Below are 27705 nucleotides of genomic sequence, written 5' to 3'. Positions count from 1 at the left end.
CAATGCTAAAATATGACAGGGATTTAAATGTACCATCTGAAGAAGGTGCTTTTTTTTTTTAACCTGTGTTGGTTTGTTGCATAACTGTCTGGAGGTGGCACATCACCTGCACAATTTCATGGAAATAGAAAGTTTAGAAAGTTCCTGTTCATATATGCTTTGCAAAATCAACTACAACCATTAATTTTAGACTTTAATTTCATGATAATTACAGTGTTTTTATTGTAATTTCTGTTGTAAAATATTTCTCTAACAGTTTCTTTATCAATAAAACTAGCGCTTCCACATCCTCAGAGTTTGTACTTGAGCTTCAACAGCAGTTATCACATGTTAAAAATCCCTGTGTTTTTTCCTATTAAAGCTATTAGCAAATGCCACAGTGTGTCAACAGCAGCCGATTACATTCAGGGTTGATAGAGGGACACGGGGCTCGCGTGGCATAAAGCTTGACTTCACGGCGACAGACTTGCATGTAAGCAGGAATATTAATTGAAGAAAACGTTTAGTAAATTACACCCAATAAATTCCTCCAATATTGACATTTTTATAGAACTGTGGCTGCTTACCTGCAGTTTGTCAAGGAGATGTCAGGGTCGCCTCATCTGTCTCTCCTTGCCTGACTTCCTGTGCTTTTCCTGCCCTCCAGTTTTCTCTTATCTGTCCGGTTCTTATCCCTCCAGAGGTCACTGTGGATTTACTGTAGAATACATCACTAAAAGGACAATAGGGCCCCACAAAAGAACTGCAGCGTGCCTTGTAATACTAGCAATCTTCTTTGTTATAGCTACTAGCCTTGTGCACTGTCAGGGGCAACAACTACTACTATACTTTATAGTTTTATACTGTGTTGTTAACTCCTCAAGAGAGGTTTTTCTGGGGCTGTTTTTGGTTTTGTAAGATGACAAAAAAGTAAAGGGATTCTCCTCCATAGTGTGATGCTAAGCTAGATAGAATGTTTATTTGGAGCCAGATCCAAATTAGGAATAGGAATTTATACATTTATACATACAAAATAAATAAAATATAAATAAATAAATAAAAACATCAGGATCATGTAGAGCGGGTTAATACAAACATTTTAAGACCAAAATGACAAGTCTCACTGCAGTAGTTATAGAGAGAAGGGTGACAATTTTCCCATGTAAAGTCAATTTGAAACAGTCGATGGAGCCGGACGTGCCCCCATGAACACTTCCTACTTGGAACACGGCGGCCAGCGGGTTAGCTATATCCATACAGTGTGCGATTTATACCTAAACTTAAATTGTAGTAGAGCAATTTCTTGTCTATATCATAACAATTATTTTAGTATTGGTTTATGCATACTGCACAAATATGGTTGTCCTAGTAAATGAATAAAACACATTAAACCAAATATTATTAGGGCAGCTTTCTTAGGAAAATAGCAGTTTGTGTCTAATTCACATTGAGTTTTGGTTTCATTAGTTCTTCTCCCTGTGGCAGTTCTTTTGTAGAACAAAGCCTCTGTTCACAGACAGAGGGAGTGCACAGCCTCATTACATGGAGCAGAGACTTATGGGGGATGGCTCTCAGTATTTAAGATGTTGTTGGTGTACTGTACTGAACCAGATCCTTTTGGTTTCGTTTTTGAAGGAAGTTAGGCTCTTAGAATTTTAGTTTGAGGCTCTGGTGCAGTATTCTTTATTAGACAAGTTGACTTTGATTCTCAGTTATGCTTTCTTAAACCTCAGACTCATGTTTTACGAGTGCTACATAGAGTTTGAGCAACACTAAAAATAGAAAATGAGTCATTCCTCAATGTTTTTCAATGACACCCAAACTTATGTGACTGCATGAAATACATTAAATAAAACCTTCTTATTCATTATTTTTTTCCATTGTGCAAAAATGATTCTTGTGAGCTTTAAGCCATGTTAGAATGCCGTTGCCTCATCAAAAACATACTTGGAGTTGTGTTTGAATAATACTTTATTATTAGTCTGTCTACATCTCCAAAGCTCCAAATGCTCTGTTCCACCTTGTGATATTATGTAGTGGTAATTTTCAGGTTCACAATTGCCCTTTACATTTAGTTCAGTAGAGATGGGCAAATCCAGGACTGAAATTATCTAAATGAAGGTGTATGAAGTATAAAAACGCAGTGGAGTACTTCCTGGATTACCACATGACATCACAAGGTGTTGTTGGAGAGAGTAACTTAGCCTAAATTTCTAAATATACCCTTCTACTTGTAAGTCAAGCTCCAAATGAGTTCAAGATATTTCGAACACTGCTTCTTTTTGTGCCTTAATAAACCTTTATGTGAGCACCCCTTAACTTAAAAATACCAAATTTTACACCTGCTCTCTGGACTACAGTTTGACCATTGCAGGATAGGCTACTGTTGTCAAGCTAAATTAATTATATTTACCACGTGTTTACACCATCACTCCCATCATTGTCTGGTTTCCCTTCCGTCTGCCCTTGACAATTCTTTGCATCTGTAATGTTTACTTAACCTGTTTTTTGTGTGTTCATTTCCAATAACTGCTGTCTCCTAGGTACATCAGGGTGCGTGCCTTTGATTTCCTGTCTCCGTGACCTTGCATTGGCTCTTTGGGATTTGTGTTCAACATGTTTACGAGGCTTTGGTGAATTTCCTTTGTGTAAATATTTATTGTCATGTGTTAGTGGGATTACAGCAAGCTCTTTACAATGAACTCAACAACTTATGCTGTGTCCAAAAACTCCTCGTACACTTTTGCCTTTTCATGCCAATTCTCTTTAATTAAAAGATTAAAGGATTACGCTAAAGCGGTCACGCTCTCGGGTCGTCCCATCGCTGCATTGTCATTGAACCAAACAAGCCTCCTGTCTTCTCTTGATGACATTTTGATGACACAGCTCAGAGTTACGGAGATGATCAAAAGCGCTGTTGAAGTACAAAGAGAGACAGATAAGACTGCAAAGAGAGGGAAAGGACAGAGGAGCTATACGGGGCAGGAACAGGGGCAAGAGCATTGACGAGAGCACTGACAGGAGCAGAGGCAGGAGCAAGAAGCAGGAGCAGAAGGGAAGGAGGCAGGAGTATTGGCAGGAGTAGTGGCAGGAGCATTGACAGGAACAGAGGCAAGAGCAGAAGGGAAAGAGGCAGAGGCAAAGGCAGGAGCACTGGCCAGATTGGGGACAGAAGAGAAGAGGCAGTAGTATTGGCAGGGGCAGGAGCAGAAGCAGCAGGAGGAGCGGCAGGAGCAGTGGCAGGTGCAGCGGCAGGAGCAGTGGAGAGCCGGATTGAGTTTCCCATCAGGAGAGATCTGAATGGAGTGGATCAGATTTGCCTGAGTCGTCTCCTGTGCCCAGATCTCTCTCACTTGGATACAGTTTCACTTAAGAAAATGTTCCAGATTGGCTTTATCTCTAATTGTGTGCTTCAGCTGAGGTGTCATTGATAGTAGCGTTTACAGATCATCGCATCTGAAGGTGTAGTTTCTTTTCTGTGAAGGAGAAATCGACCACTATTGTTTTTGGGCTATGATTGAATAAATAAATACACTTTTTCCTGGTTGTTTTGTTTGAACTTGCATGCAGTTGTAGTAGCCTTATTTTGAGTGCAGTGTAGACATGCTCAGATCAGATCAGACAGTGAATTGTTTGAGAGCTTTTGCCACGTCCCCTTTAGTCAACTAATGAAGTGTCAGGATATGTCTTTAGTCGACCAAGAGTTTCTTTAGTCATGACACCACCCCTGCTATTCTTGCATGATTTAGTCAGCCCAAAGCGGTTGTGAGTTGGTCCTGTACCAGAGTTGGAAGCCCTTGGGGATGTGTCAGGTTTTGGCCCTTGGGTCTGTTTTATCATCTATCATAAAAACCCTGCTGCCGTTGCCATTCTCACCCCTGTCCCATTATCATCATCCACACACGATAAATTCTGCACTGCGCTGCATCTCATTACGAACATCACTCTGTACCTGCTCCCCTGGGTGCTGCACCTGGGGTCACCCTTCATATCCATAGAAACGCTCTCATCTCAGAGCAGAGGGGGAGGTCCTCACGTGGAGAAGTCAATCTAATATTTCCAGCCACTGTCATCAGTGAAGCTGCTCAACATTCATAACGACGTGTGTCCCGCGCGTTGTGATCAGTCCCAGCCGTGCAGCGCGATGAGACAGGGAGCAAAGATAATGAAAGAAATGCTGACTGTTTTCTGTCAGAGCTGCTGGAGTGCACATGTTTGAAATGTTCAGCACATACTGTAAATGCTGACACTGAATGGGATAAACCTGTTGCACTGGAGATGTGCAGCAGATGGACTTGGTAAATGCCAACAAAACTGATAAAAAATACTTTGAATTCAGAAGAATTTAGGAATGACTTTGTGTTGTGCGGTATTTTTGAAACATGGTTGAAAAGTATTAAACCAGAGTATAACAGAGTGCGCCATACAAGTTTTTACCTTGGATCCATATGAGAGAATATATGCAATGAGCTCATTAACTTTTTCTGTTGAAGAAGTGCAGTAAAAAGGTGTTCCAGAGTAGTACCAGCCAGTAAAACACTAAACATTCTTTAAATGATGTAATTTTATTCACAGTGTGGTTTACTGATTTTATCTACCAAATTTCACCCAAACCACATGCCAAAAGCCTCATGAATAATAAAAATATGATACCAGAAAAAAACCCTTCTGTGGTCTAATTGCTCATGTTGCTCAATTATTACTAGCAGTGACAAATATTTAGATGTTAGATGAGCTAAAGTAGTTTCATATGTACTTTTCTATCTTTCATTATAATGTGCCACAATTGCTTCTCAAATTGAGCCGTACACTTGACAATACCCATGTGAGTTTTTACAATTATGATTTCTTCTATATTTACTTGTTTTTTTCTCCTCAAGTGGCAAACAATCAGATGTTGACAGTGCAGCATTTGTCACAGCAGCTGGAGTTGAACGCTGAAATTGTGTACAAATAAAAAAAAGCACTAAAAAGCCGAGCAAAACAAATTAATTGGTTTTGGTGAATAAAACCTGTATCTTGCGGCTGTTGTTCAAATACACACATTCACCAACCAGGCTAAACATTATGACCATCTGCCTATGAGAAGCTGTTGTCAGCGTCTGTCATACTTGTACCCCAGAAGTGCTCCTTCAGGACTATGGTTACAATACAGCAAGACTTTATTTATTTATTTGTATTTACGTATGTGTTTAAATGTCAATTTTGGGGAAAAAAGGTGTCACCTTATTTTTCCTTCTTGATGAATTAACGTATATATTTAAAAACAGTAATCCCAAAAAAATTTGAATTATTTGAATCAACATAAACATTTTTAAATGGCTATGTTTTATATTTAACTGGGGTCAACCTTTATAGTTGTATAGCTTTTATGTTAGATCTAAATCTGACCAAAATCTGCCTTTTTGAATATTTCATCCCAATTTGCCCCTCGTAAAACGCTCTTGAATCCTAGCCCATTTATCCTGCTTGTCACGCATCAGCTTTGAGGAGAACCTTAATGATCTGTCTGCTGTTTATTTCTGGCAGGCACAATGGTATAAAGATATATATATACATATCCTCTCAGTGGTTAGTATTTTCTCTGTGACTGAATCTGCCAACAAGACATGTAATATAGTGTAGCCTCAGGTTTGATTTCATTATTTATTTCCTGGGAGCTACTGCTAATTATCTTGTGAGTTTTTTCGAACAACACCTCTAATGATGTACAAATGGTTGTATGGTTGACTGCAGTACATCTCCCCCAGCACGATGCTACCAGCCTAATGCAAGTGTTTACAAGTGTCATGTACCATCAGCCAACGCAAAGCCAGCCCAGTCTTTTTTTTTTTCTCCTGGGAAAGACTATATTTAGTTGTAATGAGTATGACAGGCTCTAAGTGCAAACTTACAAAACACATACATCACTACTCTAAAAACTATAGATACTGCCATTATCAGTTACTTTACTTATTTATACTCATTTGATGTGCAGTTTACATACAAATGGTCGTAAATAGCTTACCTTACAGAAGTCTTTTTATCAGTATGTGTTAGTGTGTTTAGGATACAGCAACTGTTTCACATTTCACAAAATCACAGAATCAGTGAGAGGAGGTGATGAGGAAACAAAACCAAATATTCAATATGATGTGTTGGTTAAATTTACATATACAATTTGTGAATTGAATTGCCTAGAAATTAAAGATGTACTAATGTAACTTTTCTCAAGGGGAGTCCATCACTTGTTTGTCTCCATCAACATCTCTATGGAGTCATACAAGTGGTGAACCCTGCACCAGAATGCTTTACAGATAATACAACTTTTCAAACACCATCACCATGCAAACCCATTACTAAAATATGTTATTTTGGTAAAACAACACAAATTCATTTAATTACACATTATTGGAATACTGCTGCAAACTGTTGTGTCTGTACCCCACCTAAGACTGAAAATGACTTGAATATCTCTATTGGCGCCCTCTATTGGAAACAGACCAAAGAAGATGAATGGCTGGAGTGAAGGTCAGAGATGACATAATTTCTCTTTAATTGCAGACATGTCATCCCTCATGTTTTATTATTGCCCGAGTTGACCAGTCACTACAGTCATCTTCTGGACTACATTTCCCAACGGGATGGGTAATAGAGTCAAATAGAAGGTCGCACAAATCAACAGTACGCCCTTTGAAAAACTGCAACACAACCAAAAGACACACACAATGCCACACACAAACACACAAGACTACACACACACTCTTGGACCACTGCATCCTTCATGTGTCACCTTGAGCTCACAGTGGAGACGCAGGTGGTAAATGATGCTCACGAAAACATAAAAAGATTGTCTAGTTTTAGCCATTTGCTTATTTGCATATCTCCTCCTATCTATTAATTTTGTGCGGTGTGTTTTGATTGATGGGTAGTGACGTGAGGTTGTCAAAGGGCCATCGAGTGCTGCTGGGTTTTGTGCAAAAATTGGAAGAGAGGAGCTGTTCATTTTACTGTCGCCCTGTGCTGTAATTAAGCCAATCAGACAAGCCTATTACCAGTAATTAAAAGTGATGGTACGATAAAACAGAATGGGGCTATATTGCAAAATGGCCCCAGGAAATTGTTTTTGGTGGAAACACTGTAAACAAGCAATTAGTGGGCGTTTTTAGTGCTGCTAAACTTTTGAATACTCAGATGGGGTGATTTAGTTCATATTTTTTCTTCAGTGTTTTATGGGTGAAGACAAATTATTGCCCTCTAAAGCATGTATATTATTGATGACCAATGACGTCTTATTATATGCAAGTTTTTAACACATGACTTTGAATTCTGGAGATTTAGAGAATTCTTGACGATGGGGGCGTAGATACCAAGTCCACACACAAGGGGTCAGTACACAAGTAGATAGATAGTTCCACTGTGTATGCTTTGGGGTGAGATCATTTAACAGATGAAAGAGTTCTGCTACTCTTAACATTGTGAGATTGTGTCGTCACTTTGTTAGAGGTCAGTGTTCTTGTCTGTTTTGGTACTTGTTTTTTATTTTTTTTAAAAATCCATTTCACTCTTGGCCTCGTCTGTAGTTGGTATACTGTGTAACTCGCCACCTCCTTCCAAGTAGCTTGCCAAAGAATTTTTGAATTATAAGTTTTGTGCTGAAGAGCAAAAATTTGATGAATAGAATTAAAATTATAAATGTATCATGTTCATGCCAAACTTTCCTTTCTGCTCTAATAAATGGATAATAGTATATGTTTTATAGGCCTCTAACTGTTTCGATTAATGCCATTAGTGTCGAACATTGTAGGCAAAGCAAATACTTCAACATTGAGACAAGCAGGTGGCATACCCTCCACTTGAAAAGTTACATAGTGCATCTTTAAACGTTGTTTTCTAGTCCACCCTTCTTACTCTGTTCTCCTGCTCTTGTTATCCCTGTCTCATCGTGCCCTCTCAGCGGTGGGTGTGTCCAGCTCCTCAGGCTACATTGAGCTGTATCCATTACCTCCTCCTTACCCTCAATATAAGATGAAGGTCAGCGAAGGGCCTGACTTTGAACTAATGCAGGGAAAAGCTCTAAATAGATGCTTACAAAACCTAGAGGAGGCAGACATTGTCATTAAGCACCTCTGAAAATGAGCTCATATAACCAGGCTGACAGATGGTGCCTGGAGATGGATTGTCAAGTGTCTAAACAGGTGTCAAATGAGAGGTGTGAATAAAGCGGCATCTTTCTGTCTAGGCACAATCACGACAATTGATCTGATCTCTTTCGTTTTTTTTTCCACAGCCGAACCCCTGCCTCTGATGGACCTGTGTCGTAGAGCTGCCCGCCTCGCTTTGGGTCGTGAACGCCTTCAGGAAATCGAAACTCTCCCTTTGCCACAGTCCCTTAAGAATTACCTCCAATACCAGTGATGGACACCAGGGGGGCGCTACTGGACAGGCTGCAGACAAGGACAAAATGTGAGGATGTGATGGATGGACTGTAGCCTGAACTCAAGAGCACACAAACCCTCAAAACAAGGCCTTTAAATGAAATATGGTATCAACTGACAGATCGGGTTTGGCCTATGAAACTTCAAGATGGCACCAGCTCCCTTGCAATCCATAGCTGCTTTAACTTGGGCTGTTTGGACTTCAATAAATTGTTAATGAAACTGTCCCACTCGTGCTCAGAAAAGAAACCATAGTCTCAAAACAACATGAAGAGAAAATGGTTAGACAGACACCGCCATCTTGTGTTGGAGCTGAGAACTGCACCCTAACCTAACGGGACAGGACCAAATAGCTCTGTGCTGCATTCAAGAGCTGCAGGGAATGGTAATTTACGCATGCCAAACTTGTTCTTGGCTGAAGTGAATATTTGGAGGCAGGTATAAAGTCCGTTGCCTCCACATGCATTCAGACTGTCTGTTACAACGCTTCTTTGACGATGATTTATGAATTTTATTATTTATTATTTAACTTTTTATTTGACTTCCTATTTTATTATGGCTGACACGGCGCCTGAGTGACGAGATGTCAAGTTTTACTGAATGTTATTGTTATTTATGCAGTTGGCAGTGTAAAAAGTCTTATCCATGTCTATAGTCTATTTTGAATTAAAGACACTGTCAGATCAACTATGGGTGTTTTTTATTATCATCATCATCATCAGCGGCAGCAGCAGCAGCAGCAGCAGCAGTAGTAATGGTAGTAGTGGTAGTAGTAGTAATGGTGGTGGTAGTAGTAGCAGTAGCAGTAGCTGTAGTAATGGCAGTAGTAATGGCAGTAGCAGTAGTAACAGTACTAGCAGTAGCCGTAGCAGCAGTAGTAGTAGTAGTATTAGAAGTAGTGTCATACATACTTCACATAAAATATTCCTTTTTTTCTGATAGGTGGAGCCAGTGAGCTTTTAGAGTCCAACATTTCAGTTACATTTATTTATTTATTTATTTCTCTTACATTTATTTATTCTGTTTTTCACATTGAATGCCCAGAAGAGTCATTTAGGAGAGCCATTATAGTCAGGGCAATACCATACATTGCACAGGAGTAATGTTCCCCCTGATGTAGTGGTACAGATTTGTAATTTAAAAGCCCAGTGCGAACACCCCATTTACAGTGTGCTAACGTGATATACAAACCCAATTGAATCTCAGACATACGTCATAAATTTGAGCCTGGTTTGTTCAATACCCAACACAATTTACAGTCCTTTGTTAATGAGAAGCCTGTCCAGTCGACTGAGGAAAGATGAACGGCCTTTAGTTCAGTTACAAATGGGGTAAAAGAAAACTGTAATTTTACTCTCAACTACAAATGTCACTCACTAATGGACTCTTTACATGTATGAGATAAATAAGGGTAGATTTAAAGTCAAAGGTCTGGCACAGATCTTAACTGGACTGATTGGACTAGGAGTTGTTGAGTTTAGCAAAAAGTCAGAACTCACTTTTAGACATTGTGCTGACCAATGGATCAGTCTTACTGGTGCACGTCTTTGCACTGATTTATTTAGTACATTCAGTTAAAGTCCCAAACATTTATAATTACTAGTTTTAATTTGTTTAAATTTCTCTACATTATAAAGTATTAGCACTTAACAAACCTGAGCAGATGTGAGATGACAGAGCCCATTTGGACAACAGCAGTCAGCGACACACTTCTCACATCCTGGAGTAACTCTGTCAAATCAAGCCATGAGGGAGCAGGAGCCTGTGTATTATGTATTATTGTTTTTGTTTTTTGTTTTTTTATTGCCATAGTGTGATAAAACAGGCCTCTAAGAAAGATCAGATATTAATGCATCAGAAACTCCCAAATATTTTTTTTAATTTTACTGCAACTTTTATCTCCCACTCAGAGGTCAGTGTGGTACCTCTGTCCTTCAGGACACAGTATAGAGTCTGGCCTGAATCCATATGCACATACATCACTGGACATGTGCTCTTCCTGATTAAAGGTGCATTAGAGATCTAATTAGTTCATTGTATTTCTGTCTCTGGGGAAATGTTCAGTGAAGAAATGAATAATCAGTGAGAGCAGGAGCCGGAAAAAGAACAGATAATTTATCACAACAGTGTGTACAGTTGGCTCCAGACCAACACAGGCTTTTAAAGAAAGAGAAATATGTGTTGATCTAAAGCATAAACATGAAACCAGACTTGTCTTGGGACGTCATAGCAGGATCACAGTTAAACAACATCTCATTAAAGGTGGACAGCCCCATTTGTTATCATTGTCTTCTGAAGAATTCTCAGCTGCAGACTGGATGTATTACTTACCCAGTCTGCTGTAATTAAGATTTCACTGTGTCAAAATAGCAGTGAAAACTTTCAAGGTTTGATGTATGTCTTGCAAACGGTTTCATCATTTTTTTGAAAAGTTCTGTTTATGTCTTCAACATTGATCCCTGAAGAGTTTATTTTTAAAAAGCAAACACACACTGCACATGTAGAGTCTAAAACAAGTCTTTATTGGTCAATATACAGAGGAATCCCAACCATTTTGTTTACAAAAAGAAAAAAAGAACCCAATATTTATAAATATAAAATAACATTTGTACAGGGTTTATTTTATATGTAAAAGAATCGTCTTTATCATTTAATCTGTTGAAGCACGATACACAAAGGAGACGAAAAAACAAGGCAGTTGTCTCACAATGATGACATCACAATCACAGGTGCTTAAAGGCCGACAGAGAGGGACAGTCAAACAGGGACAGAGGGAACAAGCTAATAGAGCTCTTTAACGGGACACATTTAGAGGCATTTAGTCTAATCACAAATGAGCTCAAGCTCTTCAAAAGGACAGGCCAGAGCCTTCACTAAAATTTACATTCAGAGAAAACATTGCCCATTAAATTTGGCATATTTTGGTATCTGATATATTTCTTCAATAAACAGTTTTGATTTGGGTTAGGATACTTTCATGTATATTTAAACATTAAGGACCTTCTGCAATTGAGACTGTTCATCTCCTCAAACAAAAAGATTTTGATGTTTACTGAAATGGAAACCAAATTTGCATAGGGGACTTCTGTTACTGAGAGAAAGAAAGACAACAACAGTAAATGCTAAAACGTTGCTACAATGTGGTTAGATACATTAATAAGACATGGATGCATATAATGTCTGACAAACATTAGAAATGCATGGTACTTTGACTAAAAGATGCAAGCATATATTTGTCCAGTTTAGTTCTCATTGTGAAAACCTTCACTGGCCAATAACACACAACATGAAGACACACTGACATTTAATGAATGAATATTATACCTCCTTCTATATGTGTTGTCCAAACAAGTAAGGGGACAGTAGTTTGTGCATTAAGACAAAGACTCCAATCTTAAAGATGCACTGTGTAACATTTCTGAAGGATCCAAAATATGCTTGTTATGGCTATGCCAGGAATGTTCCATGTTATGGTATTAAATATAACAGATCTCATGGGAGACAAGCAGGTGACACCTCCGAGCTAAAATAAAGGTCAGATCTGTGGAAAGTCAACCCTGCTCCCAGTAAGAATGCATATTTTTTCAAGGTGTTTGACAAATAATGTGTACACTACCAGTCAAAAGGTAACTTTTTTTAATATTCAAATCCTCAAAGTACAGCCACCCTTTGCTTTATTATTTCTTTTTTTTTTCTTTACTACATAATTCCTCATCTCTTGCTTCATATATTTGATGTCTTCTGTATGTATGTAAAATGTAGAAAGTAGAAAAAACTAAACATAAAAACATGACAATGAATGAGAGGGTGTGTCCAAACTTTTGACTGGTAGCACAGTTGAATAAATGAAAAGACTGATAAGTTTAATGCCATATTGCTGAACATTCCAGGCAATGCAAGAAATGTTCATAGAGACACGTAGACAATGGACCCACCATCAAAAGTGTTACACACTGCAGCTTTAATGTATGTCTGAAAATGAATAACTGACATAAAACACAAATGAATCCTCTGAAACATTTGGTGTTAAATAATATTATGGATATTTATACAAACTATGTAAGAACAGAGAGGGTGTATGTTGTGTCAATGCAGTGACTGTGCTCGTTCTCTTTTGGCTGTTTTAGTGTGAATTCAAATGTGGCTGATGTTCTGAGTTTGTCCAACAGAGGGAGACCTTGCATCAGAAGTTCTAGGTGTACATGTTCTGCATCTTTTCCAGCAACAGATTGTGTATGGTTGTGGTTGTGCTCAGTAGGTCCCAGAGCAACTGTCCCACTCCAGTTTTGTGACCCGGTTTGTCTCCTCTTCGTCCTCCTCGTCAGTGTTGTCTGAGTCAGTGCAGGTCAGCCCCCCCACCTGCTCCTCCTCTTCCTCACTCTCTTCCTTCGCCTCTTCAGCAACTGCCTGAGCTCCACTGATGTTCTAGAAAGGACAGTTTATATTAAAGTCAAACAGTCATATTTTATTCAAGGTGCTCTACATAACGTTTACACTAGAGGGTCCACTACCTGCTTGTCTCCATGGAGATGTTACTGTTTCGCATGGAATGTTCCACAGTATGGCAATTAAATGATCAATCTTAATAGAGACAAGGAGGGGACGTCGCCAAATCAAAGTATAGGTCAGATCTATGTACAGTTGACCATGCTCACAGTAAAAATACATGCAGTATTTTCAAGTGATAAAACTCCTGAAATTGAGTAAATGCAAGATGGATAATTTTAGGGCTGGTCGTTAATAAAGGACTTTTGTACACAAGAATGCTCCACTACCATTCACATGTTTACATTGGTATGTTTTAAGCTATAGAGATAATTTTACTTTGGAATATTCAAGACAAAGCAATATCTCCATGGAGACAAGCAAGTGACCCCAGTAGAAATGTTACATAGAGCACCTTTAACAACTGATGATGTTAAACTCTGGAGCTTCTTTTATCTTTTCTGTATTTACCTCCATGGGGTTGACAGTGATGGTGAGGCCAGAGTTGTCCCAGTCCATGTCACAGTCTTTGGGCTCATCCTCGTCCTCTCTGGAGCCCTCCTGATGAGTGGCATGAATTCTGTACACGCCAATGACCACAATCACCACCAGGGCGGCGATACAAACCACTATAATCACTGTGGCCGCCGGAGGGGCTGGCCCTGTGTGAGATGAGGTCGAGAAGATAAGGGTAAGGTTGATGAAATGACCTTTTGGTGGTCAGTGTGGTGTATTGAATGACATTTGAGGTACCTGTCATGTGTGAGTTGAGAGAGTGGATCATCAGTGGGTGATGCACTGGTCTCAAAAACTGGGACGAGGCAGCCATGTGGTTTACATGCTCCACGGGGGCAGCAGAGTGGTGCAGCAGACTCATCTGTGTGCACATGAATGTCCTATATGAGACATGGGTGTATGCATATCCAAAAGGACTGATACTTCAGAGCTGATGTCATCAACACGGGGGGTGTGTGATGCTAACTGAAGGTACTAATCGATCTGATCTGTGACTCAAACTGGCCTTTAATCTGAGCTTTGTTTTAACACAGTCTGACCAGAAAGAGCTGAATTAGTTGGAACTACAAGTGAGCTGATTTGTGCTGTCCTTCTCCAATAACATTAGCCACAAGCTTGCAACAGTTTTTCAGTTAGTCACTCTCTCTTTTTTGTTGGAAATCAAGCTCCTGAACGAGACCATGAATGATCACAGGCTCCTGAAAATGTATTGTTTTAAAAAAGTAAACTCAAATTGAAAATGAAAATAGGCAGAAAAATAGAACTAAAGTGAGACTAATGCATTCACTTTGCGGAAATTAATAGGATTTATTTAATTCAGATGCGATTAGATTTGTAGAATTTAAATGACAGGATTTTAATTTTATCTCCATAAAATTAAGCACTCTGAAAAACCATGACAATCCCACAGTCTGAGCAGCCCCAAAAGAGCAGTTATCCAGTTATCTGTTTTTATTTAATAATTACGCCACTGACCCAGGTGACTGCAGAGTTTCTGTTTCAGAAACCAAAGAAACTAAATCCTTTACTACATTTCTGAGCCCACATCAAGTTAAGTTTTTTTTTTTTTTTTTTTTTTTTTAATATTTTACCAAAGTTCCAAGCTTATGCTGCCTTTTCTTGCCAAAAGGGATCAACTGACAAACAATAACACAACACTGGCATCGAAATAGGAACTGTAGCACAAAATCCCAAGCATGGGTTTTACAGTTACAGAGAACATTTACTGTCTTGTATCTACTGTATTGGCCAATAACATTTAGTACAGATGGGGGGCTGCTAAAATGAATATCTCCTTCTACATCTACATCTACATCTCCAAAGCCAAAAATGCTCTGTTCCACCTTGTGATGTCATGTAGCAGTAGATTTCAAGTAAACAGCAACCATTTACTTTTAGTTCAGTAGAAATGGGCAATTCCAGGGTTGAAAATTATCTAAATGAATGTAGTGAACACGCATGGAGTTTAAAAACACAGTGGAGCATTATGTATTACCATATGACATCACAAAGGGGGACAGGGGGAGAGAAAAACACAGACTAATTATGCGAGGTTTGTGTGTGAATGAAACAAAACACAACTGTGGGTATGTTTTTGATGATGAACCAATATCATAATACTGTAGATCAGAAAATATCGTTATATGGTCACTATAAAATGCAGATTTTTTCTTGTAATATAGCAAGTTCTAGCTCTAGTTCTTGTCATTAATAGAAATAATCTGGTTCAATAGGGAAAATTGTCTCTTGACTCTTATCTGAAAGTAAGACATCATCACATTACAGAATCTGAAAACCATCAAAAACGTAAATATAAGCTCACCTCCAGGTTGAACTCATTGCTGGTGTATCGTCCATTGAGCTCGGAGCAGGTGACTCTGAACTTCCTCTCACTCAGAGTGGCCGGTCTCCAGTTTCTGTACTTGATCTGTCTTAGCGCCTGCTCGTAATGTGCCATTGAATCCACACCTGCAAAAAAACAAGAAACCCATTCATTCTGTAAGTTATAAGTTGTACAAGTTTTGACAGGACCTTTACAGCTGTCTGGGTCTATAGAGACGGAGCGTCCTGGTTAAGCCTATTGATTTCTGTGTAAAGGCCAGGTGCCACACTGACTGTTCGCCTGTCACTGAGGCAGGTGGGCAGGTGACGCGTTCCTACCGTATATTGATATCCCCGAGGTGGAGTTGGTGGCATCCAGGTGTTTTCCTAACAAGGCGCTGTGATGTATCTCTAGACTCTCTCTTTCGGGGTTTAATTCGTCACCAATTAGCAGCACGTCGCAGTAGTCCAGGTTATGCATGAGCTCGGTCACACCTGGTCTGTGCACTGTGTGGACACAATGAAACCAGATTTATCATTAGAACAATACAGAATACACATGATTCACAACCACGATAAACATCTGTGGACAAAAACTGAAAGGGCCCATATTATGCTATTTTCTGATCTGTGTTATAAAACTGTTTTCCATGCACAAATGTTTAATACACAAAACCTACATATTGGTATCTCGGTTGAGTTCTCTGAAATGGAAAATAATGTTAATGTTTTGATGAGGTAACAGCATTATGACATGACTTAAAGCTCACAAGAGTAAATTTTGCATAATATAGGAGCTTTAATGGTGTATGGACTGTAACTGACCTAAATACAAGGACAAAGTAGTGTTAGGAATTTCATGTCAAAAACAATTAAGATTAGAGTTAATTGATTTAGTTAGTTCACATATTAGTAATTTACAGAATGAAATTTAGTAAAATAAATAGCATCTGGTTGGAAATGAGCCTTCAATAAAAAAACCTTCAAAATATATGACTGAATACAAGACTGGAGAAGTTGGTGCTTGTAGGATGTATTTTTAGAATAGATTTAAATCTGAGAAAAATACAATGTTTTCAGGAAACAATCTTAGAAGTAAAGAGTTCTCATATAAATAGTTCCCATATATTTACAGTTATTAAATGTAGTGATACTTATATTTGAATGTGTTGCTTGAACAATGTCTAAAATTAGCTTTACTTGTGGTGTCTTCACTAAAATGTATATCTGTTCTATGGTCAGAAAAAAAGTTCAGTCAGCACCAATTTTTTAAAACATGAGATGCAATTCTAGTTTCAGTGAGGCTGATTAAACATGAAAACACTCTTTAGAGGTTTCAGGGCCTTGACTCACTCCCGCCCAGGCTGTCCCCTCTGATCACGGTGCTGGTGAGGTGGATCTCTTTGAAGAGGGCCACCCCGAGCGGCGCCCGCAGGTCACTGGCCGGTCGCACGAGGCGGTTTGAGCCGGAGATGGTGATCCGCGGTTCACTGGGAGCCATCACCATGACGACGGCCTTCACGTCGGGGATGGACAGGCAAGAGTCTTCACCAAAGCACCTAAACACAGAAGAAAGAAATGTTACATATAGTGCAACACACAAATATTTGTTGAGTCCAGTGATTTTGTAGAAATTGTATATGGTTAAAAAGGTTCAAAGTTCAAATGCATGAATTCATCCACTTGTCTAAATGTGTTTTTTGTTATGCCTTGAAAATTAAAAAGTAATCTGTCAGTACAGAGTTAAGGTTCTTTATGAATAAGTAAATCCAGTATAGATCGTGAACAAGACAGAATATCCTTGCATTTAACAAGACTCCCAGATGACCACCCTTGACCTTGTTTACAACAGGGAAGCTAGTTGACGTGTTTTTATTTAAAATGAAAGAAACATAACCTCAAGGACTGAATAAATATAGACTGTATGTTGACTCAGACACAATGATTTGTCCTAGTCTGTTGGTAACATTAAGATGCGGGGTGTCTGTTTCAATAATCTGTAATAGTTTTGTGAAGTAAACTCATGTAGGGTAGTAAATAACTGAGAAAATGAATAAAAGATAGTGAAAACATGATTGCAGCACTATGTACAGTTTAAATATGTGTAACTTACTGCACTGTGGTGGTGATGTGCAGTTTTCGGATGCCCGGAGTGGGGAACTGTCTTGAGTTGATGTAGGACACTTTGGTCATGGCTGTGTTGATGCTGTCCAAATCCTCTCCTTCCACCACCAGCACCGACTGAGCAGGATTAAAGTGAAACTACGCCCAAAACAGGATTAAATGCATATATTTTAGTTGCACTTGCAGTCGCATTTATTCAAACCTGACTAATATTCCACACCTTGATGTCCTTAGCCAGACTTTCCAGGGAGTTGATATCCAGGCCCTCTTTGCAGGCCTGTAGACAGGAGATAACCTTCTGCGTCTCAATGCGGCCTGGTCGGATTGTCAGACCTGACAGGCTGCCATGGAAATACTGGGTGAAGCGTGGGGTCGCTACCTCTCCCCCTGAAAGGAGAAAGCACAGGGGTAGATAAGAAGGGGCAGGAATGGAGGAAATGGGAAACTGCCATTGACCAGATCCAAAAACAGACTTGTATAGTGATTTACCAAATAAATTGACTGGAATAAATTTACATAGTAATGCTAAGTGCTAAGAAGGGCTGCAAGATTAATCGTAATCAAAACAAAATCACAATTTGAATAGTCACAATTAACTAATTGCAAACACTACAATAATAATTTTCCCTTCAAACAACAGAATATTCCTTCTTATTATGTATAAAGCCTGCAAACCCTGGAGTTTAGACTGCGACAAGCAATCTGAAATCCTTGGAATTCTTTATTAGTTTACCACTTTGAACAGAATTCGACTATATTCATCACAAATGCAATCAAAATCACAATACTTGCCAGAAATATCAGAATTACATACTTTTCCGAAATCATTCAGTGCAAAGTATAATTTGTAAACACACAGAACTGGAACCAAGAAAACAGCTAAGCTCAGTTTATATTCTGTAAGTAAAAATACACTTCCTCTGTAGCCACGGAAATACAAACTTGTGAATGTGGATTTGAAAGTTATGACAAAAACTGTCAGCATTGTTTCCCCTCATAAGTGAACCATATTTATTTGTCATGTCAGTTATGTTACTTCAGTTTCCTCTTGTCTAGGCTGATCTACCTCACAGTGAGTGGATGTTTCATGGCACATACTGTACAGCTCTGTGCCGGGGGCTTAAGGGGCGCTCGGCAGAGGGGCAGATATCTGTGAGAGCAGGTACGCCGCTGGAGGTTTGTGGTCCCTGGGCTCAGTCGATGTGGATCACACTGAGACAGAGGCACCACACTGTCACATACACTGGGCTCTGCGTCTCACACACAACCGCAGGGAACCCAGGCACCGCTGCACATCCTCCAGGGGCATATTTACACACACGTGGGAGCAGACTGGTAAAACATTCACTCGTGTTTTTGTTGAGTTTGGCAGTCAACAACACAACCTTCTACAGCTGCAACCATAGACTGCATATATAAATGGAAATAACTAACCCGCTAGCTGCCACGTCCCAAATAGGAAGTGAAGATGGGTGTGCTTCTGGCTCCATTGACTTCCAATTGAGTTTACATTGAAAAATTGTTTCCCCTCTCGCTGTAACTGCTGGAGTGAGCCTCATCATTTTGGTCTTAAAATGTTCGTTTGCTCTACATGATCCTAGTGTTTTTATTTCGCTATTTTGTACATCAATACATTTCTAATATGGAACTAGACTCCAAATACGCTTCATTTGACTCCCTTAGTCCACTTCATTATACAGTCTATCATGGCTGCAACTAACTCTTAGTTTAGTAACCAGTTAAACTTGTGAAGTGCAATGATGATGTTAATGATGTCGCTTGAGGACAAAAGGTTTATAATAAAAAAAACACAGTTTTCACATTTCCTGTGTCATTCGCATGTAATTCATGTAAGTGTTCTGTCTGAGTCTCTACTCTCATTACATTTGTATGTTTTGGAATCTGTGTAAAGATCTATACACTGTACACACAGACTATACACTATACACAGACTAATCTCAGTAATCGATTCTTTGCAATAAATTGTTTATGTATGTATTCAGCCCCACAACCAAATGATGATGTGGACTTCTAAATACACAGAGACACAACCTGCAGACTGTTGTGGCTGGTGGTTAGTGAAAACTCAGTGATGCCGGTTTGTGTTTGATTCTCGCTCAGACCAGAGGAGCAGGTGAAGTCAAAGACGTGTTTTCTTTATTTCCACAGCAGACGGTCTCCTCTGCCTCCTGTTTTTCTCCAGTTGAGTCTGCGACAAATGCGGCGTTGAAAGCTTTTCATCAAGCCAGGGTCTTTGTGTTTGAGAAGGGATATTTTTGGAGTACCAGTGTCTAGACGGACTCTTCTTGTATTAGTTAAAAGGCAAATGAATAAAAGGTAAGTAGACTGAGAAAGTGTGCCATTCTCTGTGTTAAGTGTAAGAATGTGCTAATTGGATGAGTGATTAGCGGGATTCAGCGATTCAGAGTGGTGAGAGCTGAGAGCTGATGCCTGTTACATATGGGTAGAGACTTATTAAGAGCATCTCATCTAAGTTCAAGAAACAGAACGTTCAATTGGACAGATTAACCATATTTAGTATAAAGTAGAGTTATGGAATGTGTCCTTACATCGCAAAGCATTCTGGGAGACGCAGGCTCCCCTGAATGCAAATGTAACAGTGTGAAACTGCACAAGCACTTTTTGCAGTGATTTTATTTGACTCGACTTTGCTTTGGACCCCCTCCTGGCTTTCCCATTTTTCACTTTTTTTTTTTTTTTTTTTTTTTTTTTTTTTTGTATTTTTAGCATTGGCCCCAATAGATTTGCTTAATTTTATTTATTTTATTATGGAAATAAATGTATTGTATGTATTGTTTTATATTTGTTATACTGACACTGCTCCCTTATCTTAGGACCTTTTAGCATTTTTTGGTGAGTTTCTGGTCTCTTTTTAAAAACTAGGTGGCATTTCTTTTAGTCACTTTTATGATATACTTTTTTATTACTATTTTTATTATTATTTGAGCTGGATAAGATATTGTTGCCAAAACAATTACAGCTACAAGCAGTAAGCATTTCCAATACCAAACCAATTAAGATTTTTATACAAACATAATGTACTATGTACTGTACTGTGCTTAAAGGTCCACAGCTCCACCTTACATTTATTAAATTACAGGTGGATTTATAATGCAAAAATAGCCAGAAAACAGGCATTCTGACTGTGAGCAGGGTTGCCTCTCCACAGATCTGACCTGTAACTTGGTCAAGTTTGGTCTCCATGAAGATAGAAAGGTTTAATACCATACTGTGGAACATTCCAGACAAAGCAATAACATCTCCATGGATTTCACAGGCAGCACATGGAGCTTCTCCGGGTGCTGCCCACTGCTCCTCAAAAGATGGGTGAAATGCAGAGGACAATTTCTCTGCAGGGATATTAAAGTACTACAAAACAAAACAAATAAACAAAACAAAAAACTTACACAATGCACCTTTAAGGCTGACCACATGCTTGGATAAATGCAGAGGTTGGCGATGGAGGAGCATCAGATTTAAAAGGTGCTGGAAGGCTTTCCTGACCAGCCAGAACCACACGCTTTGACAAAACTTTACAAAGACGAGTGCATATGGAGCCATATCCTGTCTCCCTAATTTCAGAGGGCGTGATTGATAGGTGGATTAACCAATCAGAGACACATGCATATTTTTTTCTCAGAATCAACAATCAAACTATTACTTATCTCAGGTAAAAGATTTAAAAGAATTTAGTTCTAAATGACACGAGACATTTGGAGAGGAGACGTCTTTTGCATTTGAGAGACTTGTGCTACAAATTAATGGATGTGGTTGGACTGTCTCAAATTTGGACAGAGGTTTTTCACGCTCTGTGATCTGCTTCCAAACCCTTTTTGGATTCAAACAGAATGTGGAAGATACTGGCTGGTCAGGCAACTGGAAGGCACATTTTTTGTGGTGACTCTCAAAAGCAAAGGCAATATCTACACCTGAGCGTGGTAAGATGAATTTTAATAATTTTACTGTACAAAATATGGACTTTGTAAAAATGAATAGTCTTACACAATCCCCTGGAATCTGCAGAAAATTACTTAAAGACATTATTTTTTTCACTTACAACCTTGTATTGTGCCTTTGAGTTTTTTTCCAAACACACTTTGAATGACTTCCCCTCCACATGTCTGCCCATTATGTTGTTGATTGTGGGGGAGAGGGGGCCCGCCGAAATGAGACACTCTGAAAGGCAATCTCGCCCGCTAATGGCCTGCAAAGTTATCAGTTGCGGCTTAGTGAAGCTTAAAGCGGCTTCATTGGGATGTAATAGCGGGCAAACTTGTCCTCTATTCACTCCAGTTAATCCTTCCTTCAGGGCGTTCTTTCACAATCACACGTTCATGGAAAGAGCAAAACGCTGTGTGAAGTTTGACACGGAAAGAGGAAAAGAAAACGCAATCAGAGGCATGGAGATTATTATGATGTTCAAAAGAAGTTACCATGAGTGTTTAGTGTGAGTGAAAGATTTTGGGGATAACTATGTGATTAGTTGCTATAAGACTGAAATGTATGTTTATTATGGTTTGGGAGAAAACATGGCCCTTTCATAACTTTAAACTTTTTTTCTTATTAGTGGTCTAAAGTTTTGTATTCTAATCAAAGAGATATTTGAACTAATGATAATAATAACAAATTCCAGCTGCTACAGTGGGACACTAGTGGCAAAAACTGCCATTATGTTCTTAGGCAAGGCACTTCAACCACATTGCCTAGTATGAAAGTGGTGTGGCACAGAATGGCAGTCTTGCTTCCATCAGTCTGCCCCCGAGCAGCTGCAGCATAGTAACTTACCACCACAGAGGAATGAATGAATAATGCTCTGTAAAACATCTTTGAGTGTCAAAAAAAAGCTATATAAAACTGATTGATTATCATTATTATGATTATTATTATTAAGTTGATAAAGAATTTTCTAGCAATTAAAAGGCATTCGGTGCATTTTTGGCACTGGTTCACTGATCTTCAGTATTTTCTGTAAACGTAATCACAACAAAAAGTCGGCATCTCTTATGGATAGCTGCAGATCACACTAGCAAACAGCTGATTTAATTTTTTTTATTTGTACCAAAAAAGGACTACGCAACTCTGTTAAATCCAAGAACATGACTGATCAGGGATCAAATTGATCAGGGACTGATCTGCAGTTTGGTGTCTTGAAAATAACTGAATATAGATTGCTCAAACATGCACGAATCACTCCAAATACAACATGGGGTGAGTAAATGGAGAGGGGAAACAACTATAACATGGTTAAAAGCTCTGGGTGTTGTCATTCTCCATATTTGTATATTTTGTAACCCTTTGATTACTTTTCTTCTATACAGATACATTTAATTAACTAGGATTTTTGCGATTCAGAGGCAATACACACAGTATTCTACACAACTGCTTTGTAACTTGAATCAATGTTTTTAATTGCTCAAACACAACAGATTTAGCACACACAAAACCAAAATGGCTAACTGAAATGTATATATATATATATATATATATATATATTATATATATATACACATACATATATATATATATATATATATATATATATATATAATATATATATATATATATATATATATATATATATATATATACATATATATATATATATATATATATATATATATATATATATATATATATATATATATATATATAGTACTGCACTTTTCTGGACTGAGATGTCCGTTGTTTTTCCCGGTATCTGTTGTAGCCACTCTTCCAGTTTGGGGGTTACAGCCCCGAGTGCTCCGATCACCACAGGCACCACTGATGCCTTTACTTTCCAGGCTCTCTCCAGCTCTTCCTTGAGCCCCTGGTATTTCTCTAGTTTCTCGTGTTCCTTTTTCCTGATATTACCATCGCTTGGTATTGCGATGTCAACCACCACGGCTCTGCTCTGTTTCTTATCCACCACCACTATGTCTGGTTGGTTCGCCATCACCATCACCATTCTGTCAGTCTGTATCTGGAAGTCCCACAGGATCTTGGCTCGGTCATTCTCCACAACCTTTGGAGGTGTTTCCCACCTTGATCCTGGGGTCTCCAGCCCGTACTCTGCACAGATGTTTCTGTACACTATGCCCGCCACTTGGTTATGTCGCTCCATGTCTGCTTTCCCTGCCAGCATCTTACACCCTGCAGTTATGTGCTGGACTGTCTCAGGAGCCTCTTTGCACAGTCTACACCGTGGGTCTTGTCTGGTGTGGTAGATCTGGGCCTCTATTGCTCGAGTGCCCAGGGCCTGCTCCTGAGCAGCCAGGATCAGTGCCTCTGTGCTGTCCTTCAGACCAGCCCTCTCAAGCCATTGGTAGGATTTCTTGATATCAGCCACTTCAGTTATGTTCCGGTGGTACGCCCCATGTAGGGGTTTGTCCTGCCATGATGGTCCCTCCAGCACCTCTTCCTCTGGACCCCACTGTCTGAGACATTCTCTGAGCACCTCATCTGCCGGGGCCTTGTCCTTGATGTACTCAAGGAGCTTGGATGTTTCATCCTGGACAGTGGTTCACTCACTAGTGTGGAACCCTCCATGCATGGTCAGGAGCTTTCGTGTCTTAACATCTGTGGTCTGTATCTCCTCCTTTGGCCAGCTTACAATTCCTGCAGGGTATCTGATCACTGGCAGGGCGTAGCTGTTGATTGCCTGTGCCTTGTTCTTGCCATTGAGCTGGCTTCTTAGGACTTGCCTCACTCTTTGTAGGTATTTGGCCGTAGCCGCTTGTTGCCTCTCCGAGGTTGCCATTTGCTTGTGGGATACCAAGGTACTTGTAACTGTCCTCAATGTCTGCTGGGAGTGAGACCCCCTCTGTGTGGACTACCTTCCCTCTCTTTGTCACCATCCTGCTACATTTCTCAAGCCCGAATGACATCCCAATGTCTGTACTGTAGATCCTTGTGGTGTGGATCAGTGAAGCGATGTCTCTCTCACTCTTAGCGTACAGCTTGATTTCATCTATGTAGAGGAGGTCCCATTTCTGAGTCGGTATTTATAGCCAGTGCGGTCGATTATTTGGCTGAGGGGGTTCAGACCTATGCAGAACAGTGGTGGGGACAGTGAGCCTCCTTGGTATATGCCACATTTGATGGGCACTTGTGCAAGTGGCTTGCCATTGGCTTCAAGGGTGGTTTTCAACAACCGCAATGAAGGCCCTTAGAGTCCTGTTGATATTGTACAGCTTCAAGCACTCAGTGATCCATGTGTGTGGCATTGAGTCGTAGGCTTTCTTGTAATCAATCCAGGCAGTGCACAGGTTGGTCTTACGGGTTCTGCAGTCACGGGCGACTGTTCGGTCAACCAGGAGTTGGTGCTTGGCTCCCCTGGTGTTTTTGCCGATGCTCATGTATTGATCCATGTGCCCACTTATCTTAGCAGCAATGATGCCTGACATGAGCTTCCATGTTGTGGAGAGACAGGTTATTGGCCGATAGTTGGATGGGACTGCACCCTTTGAGGGATCCTTCAGGATCAGGATCGTACACCCTTGGGTAGCCCATTTTTCATCAAGGTGCCCTGGTTCCCCAGCACCTGATGCAGACCTTGTTTGGCCGGGCGACGTCTGAGCCGGCATGTCGTACGTTTCATTATCTCTCATCATTGTATGAGGTGGGCAGTAGCACGAAGGGTCTACTATATACACTGTGTATATATATATATATATATATATATATATATATATATATATATATATATATAATATATATATATATATATATATATATATATATATATATATATATATATATTATATATATATATATATATATATATATATATATATATATATATATATATATATATATATATATATATATATATATATACTGTATATGTAGGTATAAAAAAAATATGTAATTGTCAAAAGAAATGTCACATCTGAATAGTTGCTATGCTATGCCCTGTTGTCAATAAATTGTAATTGTAATGCATAATTAATCATTTCTTTATATAACCCTCTAAAAGTATATAGAATATGTGTTGCTTTCCTGTTGCCGCACTGCTCCTTGTCATTTCTGCAGCAAACACAAACATCAAACCAGAGCCACAGCTGTCACACATGTATCACACATGTATACAGCCCCTGTTATTGAGGCCTCATTACTGTGGAACTACAGAAACACAGCATACACACCCTGCCAGCAGGCGCCCACTGTCAGCTGTGTGTCAATGTTTGAAGCGTGGATGGGCCAGTCGTCTGTCACCAGGTAGGGTTCAAAGGTCACGCCATCCACAAACAGCGTCACGGCTGGGAACTCCACGTTGATTACATAGTAGTGCCATTCCTTGTCACATATCTGCAAATACACAGAGAGCTCATTACTTCTGGGATATTTGTGGGTACATTCACATGAAAATATATTCATGAGTACAAGAAAATAGGACAGCAGGAAAAACACAATATTCCCTCAGCGATATGTTTTTTGAGTTTGGCAGCGTTTTTCCCAAGGAGGGTTGTGTTTACAGAAGGCGTTATAAAGATGATGTTTACAATCATGAAGCCAGGAGCTGCTGTGCTTTCTCTGCTCACTTCACTTCAGTGAAAGTGATGCAACAAAGTCCCTCCGTCAGTGAAGGATTTATCTGTCATCAAATAACCTAACGAGGTGCTGCATAACGAGGTGTTCATTAGCAGAGGGTGAGTGACAAATGCACCGTGTCACCCATCAAAAATACTCTTTGAAGTACAGAGGGAGGGGCTTGTCCCACCCTTTCGCTCAGAAGTGAGGCTGTGGTTTATGGAGAAGAACAGGAACTGACCATATATAAATCCATTCTCCATGCATTTCATGTTGTGTGAGAAAGAATCTTAACTACATCTAGCCACAGCTACCCTCAGGCTAACTTACAGAAACTTGGCTGCCATTCTCACTCAGCCAACACATTCAGACCAGTTCAGCTGAGTGTTATTGACCGGTCGTCACTGTTCAATTAATGAGTGGTCTTGTTCATGCTAGATGATGATTGTGGTGCAGGACTACTTAAAGATTATATGAAAGGTCCTAATATTGTATTTCATTTTATATTTATTTGATTCTTCTTTCTACTGTGGTGTTTCACATTGTGTTTAGATATAAGTGTTGTGTTTTGTTTTTTTATTATTACTGGAAAAACAATAAAACATACATATTATGTAGCGAAGATTTCATTGGTGGTTATCTGGCCAGTTTCAATTGATAGACCTGTGACGGTGTGAGAGAGCCAACAGAGACATAAAGACCCATAATGATATTAGCTGTAAACAAGCTCAGGGCAGTTTCACTCTAAACTGCCTTTTGAGGTTGGACTTAGTTACTGAGAGAAGGATAAATTCCCAGTGCTTCAAGCCAGTTCTATCAATTGAAAATGTCTTCTGCATGGGAGCTGAAACGTCTTGATCACAAAAACAGAGATGATGAGATGACCACTGATGAAACCTGAAGCATTATGGTGTCTCAAAACATAAATACAAATATAGTGTAAAAACTTAGAAATAAAAGTGCATTCCTTATTTGAGAAAAATTTAAGTGGGGCATTGCACACAATGTCACACTGACTTTCAATATAAAACACAGAAGTTACAATTGCATATATCATCTCCACAGAGCACAATGCAGGCGCAGCACCACACGGAGCTGTTGTGAGAACTAATGGGGTTAGATGTGTGTCGGGGGCTCATGCATTCTCTGGGGAAGTGTTGATTTCTGGCTCAGACTGTCATCCGTTATGAGTGTGAAGAGACACAAACTCCCCGAGGATATCCCAGTCTGTCAACACCCTGCCCCCCTCCTCTCACTCCTCTCTGCAGGTAGCTTGTACTGCTACTGTAAACGGATTCCAATAGCAACTTTGTCTCTTTTCCCAACAGAGCATCAATGTCTGAGACACTTAGCAGCAAAAAAACAAGATCTCTGATGTGTGTCACTGGCTAATAATAATATTTTGATTGTCTATAATTGTGCACTTTACTAGAAAAGCCCAGCAGCCTGCCATTGCAGCATCTATAGCATTTGAGTGATTACTTAAATTACTATTAAAATATCGACATAAAGACAATAATTCAAGAATATGCATTAGTCCCATTATGTACATCCTATTATTACACACACATACAGAGCTATTATATAACCGTAGCAACCAAACATTTTTTTCCAACCATATCATAAATAACTTACAACTTACACACAAAATAAGTGACCCCAACTCCCATCATACTTACTCATAGTACTTACTGTGATGAATTTGTTTTGTAAATGTACATTTCATTAATGAAGTTAATTAAGTGAGATACATGTATTATTCAGTGCAGATAAATTAATAAAAATGCACTGATGACTATATCATGCTTTGAAAGTACTTCTGTAGCCATTC

General features: G+C 39.4%; 2 protein-coding genes across 5 annotated transcripts in view; one reads left to right on the top strand and one right to left on the bottom strand.

Annotated features, from left to right (window-relative positions):
- Positions 1 to 9083, top strand: part of LOC110173525 (SPRY domain-containing SOCS box protein 4-like) — a 57029-nt gene extending 47946 nt beyond the window's left edge. For all 4 annotated transcript variants that reach the window (XM_020939549.2, XM_020939551.2, XM_020939548.2 and 1 more), the window contains exon 3: positions 8249 to 9083. In XM_020939549.2, coding sequence (XP_020795208.1) covers positions 8249 to 8376 — 128 coding nt within the window. In that variant the 3' untranslated portion in view covers positions 8377 to 9083. The remainder of the gene's footprint in view (positions 1 to 8248) is intronic.
- A 3463-nt stretch (positions 9084 to 12546) lies between these two features.
- The window catches only part of clstn2a (calsyntenin 2a), a 142652-nt gene continuing 127493 nt past the window's right edge, over positions 12547 to 27705 (bottom strand). The window contains exons 10-18 of the mRNA XM_020939389.2: positions 25490 to 25652; positions 17563 to 17729; positions 17332 to 17480; positions 16572 to 16777; positions 15558 to 15725; positions 15220 to 15365; positions 13635 to 13758; positions 13353 to 13543; positions 12547 to 12821 (exon numbers count right to left, since the gene is read on the bottom strand). Of these exons, the coding sequence (XP_020795048.1) occupies positions 12648 to 12821; positions 13353 to 13543; positions 13635 to 13758; positions 15220 to 15365; positions 15558 to 15725; positions 16572 to 16777; positions 17332 to 17480; positions 17563 to 17729; positions 25490 to 25652 (1488 nt within the window). The 3' untranslated portion in view covers positions 12547 to 12647. The remainder of the gene's footprint in view (positions 12822 to 13352; positions 13544 to 13634; positions 13759 to 15219; positions 15366 to 15557; positions 15726 to 16571; positions 16778 to 17331; positions 17481 to 17562; positions 17730 to 25489; positions 25653 to 27705) is intronic.

Source organism: Boleophthalmus pectinirostris, unplaced genomic scaffold, assembly GCF_026225935.1.
Source record: "Boleophthalmus pectinirostris isolate CB_2022bp ecotype Guang Dong unplaced genomic scaffold, ASM2622593v1 HiC_scaffold_16, whole genome shotgun sequence".
Lineage (NCBI taxonomy): Eukaryota > Metazoa > Chordata > Actinopteri > Gobiiformes > Gobiidae > Boleophthalmus > Boleophthalmus pectinirostris.
Note: the sequence above shows the minus strand (reverse complement) of the source record. Positions and strands in the feature narration are given on the sequence as shown.